General features: G+C 41.9%; 2 protein-coding genes across 2 annotated transcripts; both read right to left on the bottom strand.

Moving 5' to 3' along the window:
- Nucleotides 1-12: 12 nt before the first annotated feature.
- On the bottom strand, nt 13-6,214 carry wbp11 (WW domain binding protein 11). The gene is made up of 12 exons (XM_087839598.1): nt 6,024-6,214; nt 5,383-5,469; nt 5,200-5,231; nt 5,002-5,095; nt 4,545-4,741; nt 4,102-4,235; nt 3,835-3,992; nt 3,506-3,739; nt 2,085-2,210; nt 1,698-1,979; nt 1,362-1,547; nt 13-1,268 (listed from the first exon to the last, which is right to left on the bottom strand). The coding sequence occupies exons 2-12, from the start codon at nt 5,444-5,446 to the stop codon at nt 586-588; spliced, it is 2,190 nt and encodes a 729-aa protein (XP_087695724.1). The 5' UTR covers nt 5,447-5,469; nt 6,024-6,214; the 3' UTR covers nt 13-585.
- Nucleotides 6,215-7,519: 1,305 nt separating this feature from the next.
- On the bottom strand, nt 7,520-10,439 carry LOC148102884 (uncharacterized). The gene is made up of 6 exons (XM_087840235.1): nt 10,247-10,439; nt 8,994-9,113; nt 8,673-8,837; nt 8,442-8,561; nt 7,996-8,285; nt 7,520-7,886 (listed from the first exon to the last, which is right to left on the bottom strand). Exons 1-6 carry the CDS (start codon nt 10,292-10,294, stop codon nt 7,700-7,702), a joined length of 930 nt encoding a protein of 309 aa, XP_087696361.1. The 5' UTR covers nt 10,295-10,439; the 3' UTR covers nt 7,520-7,699.
- Between the last annotated feature and the right edge of the window lie 684 nt (nt 10,440-11,123).

Consider the following 11,123-nt stretch of genomic DNA (forward strand, 5'->3'; position numbering starts at 1 on the left):
ACTGAAACAAGATTAAACCAGTTTTTTGAGTTTTTATTTGGCTGAAGATCAAACAGTTTTACACTTTTACTGTTGTCAGTGGTTGGAAAACATTCTATAACTTTATTTTGATGTTAGGAGATCTGCAATAAAAAAAACAGAAAAAAGTAACACAAGATTGCTTCTAAGGTCAAGTTGCAAACAGGTGGTTGGAGGAAAAACACAATTTCAGAGTTAAAAAACAAAACAAAAAAACAAAACAATATGCTGGATGTGAAAAAGCACTTCTGTGCAGAGCATAGTGTTCTTCTCTTGAATTGACTATGCAAGTTACTCAGTAAAATAAACAGATTTCTTATTCTTTTTGAAATGCACATTCTTGTTGATGCAACAAAAATCTAACCCAGATCAAATGAATATGAGCCTGTAGAGAACAAAGCTGAGGGTGTAGTGGCCTTTTGCTGGTAGGTGACAGACAAACTGATTCTAGCTGAAAGCTTGAAGACGGCTACCTCTATAACTCTGCACAGAAAACACAAAACAAACACACTGCTGTTGTTCAGCTTGCCACACTGATCATCATTATCGGCAGTACGCTCCTGAGTCTTAGAGGAGTCCCTCCATCTCCCTCATAAAGGCTTCATACACCTGGTCTTTAGTCTTCATGTTGGGCTGAGACACAGCACCCATCTGTGATGGATTGGCCATAGGAGCTGTTGTGGTGTGCTGTTTCTGCCACTGGCCTCCTCCCACACCTTCATCTCCCCTCCTTCCTCCAACAGAACCCCCTGCTTTCTCCATGGGCCCAGGTGCTGCTCCTGGCATTGTTCCAACCTTGTCCCTACGCACCCTCAGCGCTGTGGGCACAAAGCGGGTCACCTCTGCCTTGGGATTGATAATTTGAGGTTTGGCAGAGATGGTAGCCCCGCCTGCACCGGCACCTGCTGCCAGGTTGCCTCCTGCAGCTGCGACAGAGGTGATGTTTGCGCGTTTTTCGATGGTGGGAGGGTGGTGATGGCTGGGGGGATTGCTGCCCGGATTGGTGCCTGTGGAGGCAGCAGCTGTCCCAGGCGGAGGGGGCATCTGCATGACACCAGGTCGCATGGGCATGGCAGGGGGTTGCAGGTTGGTCTGTAAACCGTCCTGGCTGGATCCCGAGCCTTTTTGCCGCTGAACAATGTTTGGAGGAGCACTCAGCACATTGGAATTGAGAGGTGGAGGGAAGAGAGACAGAGGTGGTGCAAGAGGACGCGGAGGCCCTCCAGCTCTTGGGGGAGGAGGCGGGATACCTACAAGGAGAAAAAAACATAAATGAGAAATGCATTCAACAGAAGTTCTCACTATTTTATAACTTTAGCTTGCCTCCACACACATGTGCCTACCTGGTGGTGCTGGGGGTGGTAATCTGGGAGGTGGACCACGTGGTGGAGGGCCTGGTGGAAGGCCAGGAGGGGGGCCTGGTGGAGGACCAGGTGGTCGACCTGGTGGAGGCCCAGGAGGCAGAAGCCGAGGCATTGGAGCCCTCATTCCTGCAGGCATGCCAGGAGGCCTCAAGAACGGAGGAGCACCTGAAGATAACAGAAGATCTCTTTGAAAAAACGATGCAGAGCACTCACACTTAGAGAAGTAGAAGACCCCCACAGAACAGGCACGGGAAATTATTCTAGTATCACTTCAGAACTGAAGCAATCAATCTTTTAGCTAATCAGAATGCGAACCTGGTGGGGGGCCAGGAGGTGGGCCAGATGGTGGACCAGGAGGCCTCATTGGTGGTGCCGGAGGTGGACCAAGTGGTGGAGGTCCTGTCATCGGTGGCCCTTGCATGTGTGGAGGCCCTTGCTGTCCCGTGGTCCCAGCTGGAGGGGGTAGTCGCTGATTGGCCATGAGATGAGACTGATTGTCCCCTGGAGGGCCTCTGTCCTCGATGTCAGAGCTGTCTGATTCATCTGTGTATTCTTCCTCCACCTCTTCTTCTTCCTCCTCTTCAGGAACTGACTGACCTGAAGACAAAAAATGAACAAATAAAAATGGCATAGCATATCATCATACAAAGAAAAGAAACTGTGAGGAGCACTAGCTTAGTAAGTGCTTAGCATTGACAGTACCTGCCATCCTTAACATCATGGCTTGCAGAGGTGTAATGGCCTTGGTCTTCTTCACAACCCTCTTCTTCTTCCTTTTTCCTTCACGGGGTGCCTCTGCAGGCATATCTGCAAAACGTACGCTACGACCTACAGTAGTCAAATAATAACAAATTCAGGAATACAACAGAATACAAACAGTTATAAGATCAAGAGATAAATAAAGGCAACAAAGACGTGAGTTGAGGCTTAAATGTGTTGAAGCAGTCAGAAATAGGGCTGGGTATCGTCACTGATTTCTAGAATCGATTCAATTCCGATTCACAAGGTCCCGAATCGATTCGATCCACGATTTGATTTAATTTGATTCAATTCGATTTGAATCTGGGAAATTTTGACAGTCAGAAATATTATAATTCAGATCAGTACATTTACATATTTTTGTATCTATAAAAAGGAAGCTGACACACGCAAGACTTTATCAAAGGTGTGAGCATCACAGCAGATGCCTTTGTGTCAAAGTAGCTGAAGATAAAACACAGAAAAACATGAAGGTGATTTTCCTGGCCTGGGATTTTATAAAAATATTCTGCAGTACATCAAAAACGAAAGAAAACCATTAATCAACACATGAACATGACCTCTGAAGTTACAGCGGTTTTATTAGAGACACGGCTAAGCGTTTTGCATTTTGCATAATTTTAAAAAGTTTACATTTGTTCAGTATTGAACGGCAGAAATTAGGTTTTCTTTTCGGAAGTACATAAAACGAAGAAGAAAAAAAAAACGTCGGCGACAGCGCTGTAAACAATGGTAGACTTGTGCGTAACAAGCAAGCGAATAATGAAGAAAACAGATTTTTAGACGGGAAACTGTTGTTGAAGTACAGAGAGAGAGAGAGAGGGAGAGGGAGAGAGAGAGAGAGAGAGAGAGAGAGAGCTGTGCATCCTGGTCAAAGCAAAACAGTAAAAGTAAGAGTGAATACATGACGATGTTTATGTGAAGCGTAGTTTGGATCTTCTTTTGCTGCTGGTTCGGTCAATATTGTTTGGAGAGACATCAAACTAACAGCTTTAGAATCAGCGCATAAAGGGCGTGAACACAAAGCGCACACCCGCCGACAGATCAGAATCAGCGAGCTGTCGGCTTTCAGCCCCAACTGTGAGAAAGGCGACATCTAACTGATTTTGATCCGCGGGTCCGCGCTGTGTGTTTAAGTCTTTGTGCAGAATCCGTGTACCTGCTCTCATTTACTGTCTTAGCTGTTTAGTGATTGTTGAAATTTTGTGAGATTTCACCTGAGATTCTGGCATTTCGGGCAAAATAAATTTATATTAAAAAATCGATTCAGGATTTTAATGAATCGATTTTACATTATCCAAGCCAGAATCGATTTTAATCGATAAATCGATTATAAAAACCCACCCCTAGTCAGAAACACTCACCACCATGTCTTTCACTTCTGTCTCTATCTTCTTCTCGTTCTCTCTCATCGTCCTGCCTGTCCAAGCGCATTCTCTGTTCGCCATCTCCCCCTTCATCTCTCTCGTCTTCGCTGATGTCTTCAGAGTCGCTGTCGTCGTCAATATCGTCCTGATCTCTGTCGCTTTCACTCCCGCTGTCCCGATCTCTCCCCAAATCCATTGCAGAGTCCTTTTCAAATCCAGGAATGGAAGGCTCTGTTCAAAGCAGAAATAATGTAACAAGAAGAAATGTTAAATTATAGGTGGAAAAAAATCATTTGATTATCAGAGGGAAACTGGCTGTATCTCACCTGCATCTGTGCCGTAACCGCGTCGAGCAGGTCCATACAGTGCCAGGACCTGAGGAGGTGGGGGGCCAGGTGGAGGCCCAGGGGGCTTCTTCCCTGGAGGTAAGCGTGGGACACCTGGCACTGTTGCCAATGCTGGTCCAGAGGACAATGGTCCTTTACTAAGACATGCATAAAAACAGAATTAACTCAACTGCCCATTAAAATTCTAAAATGTCCCATACGGAGTTTAACTGCTGAAACTTTTACTACTCATAGAATGAGTCTTACCCAAAAGTGGAGCTCTTCTTCAATATGGAGGGAGGCTGAGCCCCTGGTAGTGGGATGTCCTGGATGTGGATACTGGATGGGGCATGAGGCATGTCTGGTAGAGGGATACTGTCAACCTCCACCAACTCTGCATTCTGAAAAAGAGGAAACGTCACACAACAGAGTAAACAGAGAGCACAACAAAGGATAAATAAGGTAATGGAGCACACATCTGAAGCAATCAAGCTCAAGACAAATAAAAGACTAGTAATGGGTTTTGGTGTCTCCCCCAAAATATTCATAATCCTGACTTTTAAAATTTTTTTGCAGCCCAACAAGGCGCACACAAGCCTGTAGGAAAATGTGCATACAATATACCTCTCATTCCTGCATCAATTCATGCAAGAATTATTATAAACTGAGGAACCCCGCCCCCCAAAACTGTCATGTAGTTTCCAACACACCTTGACTGAGTCAAAATAAAGAGACAGCTGCCCTCTTTTAGTCTCATAGTCCAGTTCAAGTTTGCGTAGCTCTTTGTAGGTTTCAGGATTCTCTCTTTCGTACAGACGAACAATGCGCTCAAATGTCTCACGCAACTTCTTCCTCTTGTCCCGCAACACCTTCTCATTCAGCAATGGCTGCTGAACTGGGTTGAACTCTGTTCAGAAACAAAGTAATTATTTTCATTAGAAAAGCAGCAAATTAATTGTAGAATTCAGATTTTGACTGTGATTTTCTGCTGTTACCTAAAGGCCTGAAATACTTAAATAGACACACTAATTATATATAGCACAAATCTACTGATACATGTGTTCCACAAGCTCAGGTCCTCTACATGTGGCAAACATACAACTAAATAGTTACAACTAAATATATATCTAACATCTAAATTGCATAAACTCTGCCCTGTCATCTCACCCATCTCATCCAGCTTCTCCATGTCTCTGATGATCTGTCTGGGATCCTTCATCTTCAGGACTGCTGCTCTCACCATCATCCTCTGCTTCTTGTTCTAATATTTCCAAATGAAAACGATGTTACCATCATATTATCACAGTATTATTATCCTGTATTGCATATTTAGAATTATCTTTTTTTGAAGTGAATGGTTCTAACCTTTTTTAACTCCCTTTTTCTGGCCTCCTTTCCTGTAGAGGGGGGGGGGGGGGGGGGGGAGAGAGAGAGAGAGAGAGAGAGAGAGAGAAAGAAATGATCATTTTTATATCTAATCAGCAACTGAGCAATATCCAGCAGATCAATTCATGATTGAATTAGCGCCAGTTTGTTATCAGCACTTACTGGCCTGGTCGGTGGGATTCATAAACTTCCCACTCTTGGTGGAGGAGGTTGAACGTCGCCCCATTGTGACGGTGGGTCTCCTTCACGCTGCCATGTAATACAGCAAAACAGAAGAGAAGTAAATTGTAAAGCAAACCTTACGTTGTTATTTTGTGGTACGTTCAAGAATAAGTCGGATTTTGTCACAACCTAAAACAACACTTTTAGCTCATATTTATGAATCACTGAGACTTTAAACAATGTTTGAATTCATTTTTGACAAATTGCAGCCTCCTTTTTGTTAATTCTAATTTCGATATCAAGGCAATTTAACCAAACTATCTGCAATACACGCCTTAAAGAATTTTACTGTTAGCTATTATTAGCAAAGAAGATAAGAAAGTTGACAATCAACGCACGAGTCAAACTATCTAAGCTCCCCCAACATCTATGTGTTACGCTTTTGCACAATTAAACTATTGAATGAGCTGATAAACACCACAGACCCAATCAAACTTTTGTAACACACACACATACATATATGTTAAATCATGCCGGTCAAAAGCATTTGCCTGGCAGGTTAGCGGCTAACGTTAGCTTGCACTTATAGCTAGGCCCGCGTTAGCAACGAAAGCAACACAGGAGGGAAAAATTCACTGTACCTTTTGTTCAGTAAAAACTCACAGGGCACAACGCCCTACACACACGTACACCTCTGTGTGCCAAAAGCAATGTAACACGTTTTGCGTACGTCCTGAAAGAGAAATCCAAACCCCCCAGGATTGAATATCACACCGTGGCTTCGCTAACTGTCCGCCATGTTTACTGCCGCGAATGAAAGCGGAAAGGCGTCATTTGACGTCATCAAAACAAGCGAGCAGTTAAAGAAAAATAAAACTAACTGGACGAACGGTATTATTTAAAGCTTATTATTTAAAACACTTCATAGCATTTGCACATATACTAGGACTTTATTATATTCATATTGTGTGGCGCAATGTAACTCTAATGATAATGAAGGGTGATTCTCGTTACAGGTTCCAAGACTGCACTCTAGCGATACTGCCCCCTGATGGTTACAAGCAGCAATTACAACCTCACTGCACTGATGTGCCAAAAAGTGATCGTATGGCAATCACTGTTTGCGTGTTTTTTATGTCTAGATCTCTTTTTATGTTTTTATATAGTTGCTTATATTGTTAAATAGGTTGCAGTAAACAGAGTTTAAAAATGGGTTATATGTTATATCAACTTTTAAAGCAGCTCTATGAATCTACTTTATTGTACCTACATTATATAGATCCCTCCAGTCCTTTTCGGCCACTTGAAGAACATCACAGTTTTTTAAAGGACTGTGATTTTTTTGTAACTTCTGCAGTCCTCCAGGCCAGACCTCGTTTGAAAACGACATTTTTAATGTCAGTGATACTTTTTACCTGAATAAATGAAAGCTGAATAAAAGTCACATCTGATGACAGGAAGTTTCTTTTTGGATCAAAATGAATTGATCTTATTCATGAGAGAAACGTTTGACAGATTATATGACAGCAAGTCATTTACATCTGTTACCATCAATTATTTTTTGGCAAATACCAGAAATCACTTTGGCAAACGATCACTTTTTGGCACAACACTGGGCACCGGTCATTAGAGAACATGAATGATTATTGAATATTTAGTATGCAAACAGAATGACATAAATCTCTAGCATTCTGCACTTTATTCAACGAAGTTAAGTAATGTGTTGTCTTTAAAAAGACAAAGGTGTGAGTGAATTAAAGTTGGATGTTATGTTTTGTTCACAGTGCCTGAATATATATCATGGTCAAGAAGGACTTCAAATAAGCCATTTTGAGTCAGATAAATAATAATATAAGTAGTGATTTTCCAAGATAAAAGTCCTATGAAGGTTTACAGTTTTCATCATGTGATCCAAAAATCTGTGTTCTGATTATGGTTGATGCGTTTTTAAAATCAGTCAGGCAGTCATAAAATAGTTTGAAGAGACAATTCATGAATGGAAATGCAGATGTCATCCTGCATCACATCACATTTTTGTAGTACCGTGCAGTGGATTTTCTCAGCAGTGACCTTAAACAGTTGTCCAAACACACAGTGGAATATATCTATAATACACAGAAACACAAACTTGTGCATAAATTACATTTTAATCATCAAAGTCACATGTGAACTATTTACAGAAACATTTGTCAGTCATATATTTACAGTGCTTTTATCTACAGTTGATTTGTGTGTTTCACAGTTTTGTAGCAGTCCTCCTGCTGCTCTACATTCACTTCTCCTTTGCTCTTTTGCTCGGTGGATGTTGAGGATTTGGCTAACTCGAAATGTCAAAATCATATTGTGGGATTTTGACTTTTTGCCCATACACCATGTCAATTTCTTCAAGTCCGTCCTCGTTAGTTGATGTCTCCACCATAGGACGATTCAGTCTCTCCCACAGCTTTTTCTTAATGCTTCTCCCCAGCTCTAGACTGTAGGGACGTTTGCGGCCATTCTTGGACCTGCAAGAAGAAATTCAATCAAAATGATGCATGTGGTCAAAAACCATACTGTAACCATTTTAGAGCTGGCGATTTTAAAAAGTGACAGGACATTTGGAGACAAACATACATCAGCATGCTATCTACCACCTCATGGTAGACTCGCTGATAATCTTCCACTGAGAGGTTGTGGATTTTTAAAGGGCTGTCAGCGGAGGTGGTTGGCTGGTGGTCGGTACTGCATGGCTCGGGTCTGGGGGGTAATTTTTTTGCCACTGGCAGGTCATCATGTGAGATTGCAGAGGGAGGCACTGAGGTCCTTGGAGGTCGGGAAAAACTGGATGCTGGGCTTCGCTTCCTTTTCCGGGGCTGACTGACTGTTCTGTCACGGCGCCGGGGTCTCTGGGTTGAATTAATAACCTAGGGAAAGGTCAGAAGCACACAAGGGAATGTCAGTAGTTAATAGCGATCTCATTTTTTTCAAACAAGACAAAAATCTAAATTTGATGAACCACAATGAAGTCCAAACTCCAAAACCCTCAAATGATTCTGTTCCTGAAATTTTACACATCCAACCTGGTCCTTGCTGCAGCACGGTTGTTTCCTGCAGGCTCTGGGTTTCTTCGCATCATGGGCCTGGCATGCAGTGTTTCTCTTACAATAATTATGGTCTTTGAGGTGATCGGGCACAGTAAGCTGCAGGTATACACAAAAATGACAGTAATGCAGACATCAGTTAGTAGTTCATGAAACATTTAAAAAATAACAAACCCTTTCATATGTCCATAAACGACTTAAACCACTTGCATGGTTGAATTTTTTTGCCACTGGCAGGTCATCATGTGAGATTGCAGAGGGAGGCACTGAGGTCCTTGGAGGTCGGGAAGAACTGGATGCTGGGCTTCGCTTCCTTTTCCGGGGCTGACTGACTGTTCTGTCACGGCGCCGGGGTCTCTGGGTTGAATTAATAACCTAGGGAAAGGTCAGAAGCACACAAGGGAATATCAGTAGTTAATAGCGATCTCATTTTTTTCAAACAAGACAAAAATCTAAATTTGATGAACCACAATGAAGTCCAAACTCCAAAACCCTCAAATGATTCTGTTCCTGAAATTTTACACATCCAACCTGGTCCTTGCTGCAGCACGGTTGCTTCCTGCAGGCTCTGGGTTTCTTCGCATCACGGGCCTGGCATGCAGTGTTTCTCTTACAATACTTATGGTCTTTGAGGTGATCGGGCACAGTAAGCTGCAGGTATACACAAAAATGACAGTAATGCAGACATCAGTTAGTAGTTCATGAAACATTTAAAAAATAACAAACCCTTTCATATGTCCATAAACGACTTAAACCACTTGCATGGTTGAATAACTTGTCCACAGTGATTGTAACGACAAAAAATATCCAACATGTTCACATAAAATCATGAGAGCTAAAACCAGGACAAGTTTTTGAACAATGCAGATGCACAAAATACCTTTGTAACTGGCTAAGCTTGGTCACGTGTGGCACTTATATGGTTTAAAATGACGTGTAGGATATAAAGAAAAGCAAGCTGCAATAATAGGAGAGCCCTGCCTTGTGTGTGTGGGGTAATGAGTTCAAGATCATCATTAGGCTGTGGTGTAATGAGGGACCTCTACCCAGAGGTGACTGTCTTGTCAGGTGAATAATTGTAGCATAAGCCACAATGAAGAAGGAGATTAAAACTTTAGTTAAAAAAGCCCAAAAGCAGAAGCTTTGAGTATTTTAAAGATGATCATAATTACATGTGGCTCCTGTAAACATGTGAGAGTGTGTATACATTTGAGAATTCAGATGATGCTGCAGAACATTGCTTGCAAATTTGTAAATAAACATTTTGGGGATTAGCTTTTCTACAGTGAATAAAGTCTCAGTGTTTACTGTTTTTATTCCCCGATTTTAGTTTTAAATACAAAATAAAGGCCCCCAATCAGGAACATGCACAGCCCACCCCCACACCCCCCAAAAAAGCTAGAAACAGGCCTGGTGATCATTATGCACTTGAGTTAATTCGAGATGTAGGATACTCTACTTATTAGCAAAAACTGAACATTTTTATCCCAGCTGCAAACTTTGGTGACATGTCTGCCACAAGATCATTTAATACACACTAAAGAAAACATTATTATAGGTAACATGCTAGTTTAAATGACGTTATGCACAGTTTACCCGTTTATAGCTACAGTGCAACAGTCTAACATGCAAGTATAACTCCCACGTGCAAAGGCGATGCAAAGGAGTTTTTAATGCTTTTTATCCACATTTATGTCGTCTATATTTTCACGTTGCCCTGTTGCAAAGTGAACTCTTTCTGAGTAAATATTCAAAACTTATTGAAAATGGTCATAAAAGCTCACATTTTCCATGATGGATGATGGTTGCTGGGTCGCTTTCCTCCGTGACATGGGAGTTGGACACTTGTAAGGCTGCAAGAAGTCTTGAGCAGAAAGTTGTCTTACTTTTGCAGAAATTTGCAGAAATCCCTTGTAGCTTTGCACAACACGTTGAGTGAAAAGTGTCTGAACTATACCAAAAGATGCAATGCAAATAGAACCTGGAGACGCATAGCAACCACGCAACCTGTCATGTTAAATCACGCATTTTTGTACCTACTATTAAAAATCACTGTAATAATTGTTTTTAGTGAGTTTTTCCATCAGTTCAACCTCAGTTATGGCGGCTTTATTAATATTTAGGCATCCACATAATTACTCCATCAAAGTGGTGCGTATGATCATATGAAAATACGTCAAAACAGCGCAAAAGTGGTTTTATTTGCCACATCATGTCACAGCAGCTCATTGTATTTGAAAACTACTGGATTTCATAAGTTGTGCTTATTTTATAAATGGCCCGGAGAGTAGCAAATTCTCTCTTTCTACTCACTGTACCGAACCCGCTGCACTACCCACGTTCACCAATAGGTGTCACCGTTTTACCGTGGAACCAGCTATGTACAGCTCCAAAGTCAATCGCTATAGAGATCTGTTGCAGAAATAACTTCTTTCCAGAAGGTGTCTTTATAAAAATCACTGTTATGCTCTGTCAGTTTGCAGTGCCTTAGTCTCTGGTGACATTTTTGTTGGCTCATGCTCATGAATCCACAGGCAACGCACTTAGGGTTGCCAACTCCCTGAGAAATAAATAAGGGACACCTCGTGGCCAGGGCCGGGCAACCCAGTTGTCTTCATTCTTCCCAGTGTGGTGAATTTTTTAGCTCTTTTTTTGTGTGTG

Source organism: Neolamprologus brichardi, chromosome 4 (assembly GCF_056152115.1).
Source record: "Neolamprologus brichardi isolate AB-2024 chromosome 4, ASM5615211v1, whole genome shotgun sequence".
In the NCBI taxonomy this organism is placed as follows: Eukaryota; Metazoa; Chordata; class Actinopteri; order Cichliformes; family Cichlidae; genus Neolamprologus; species Neolamprologus brichardi.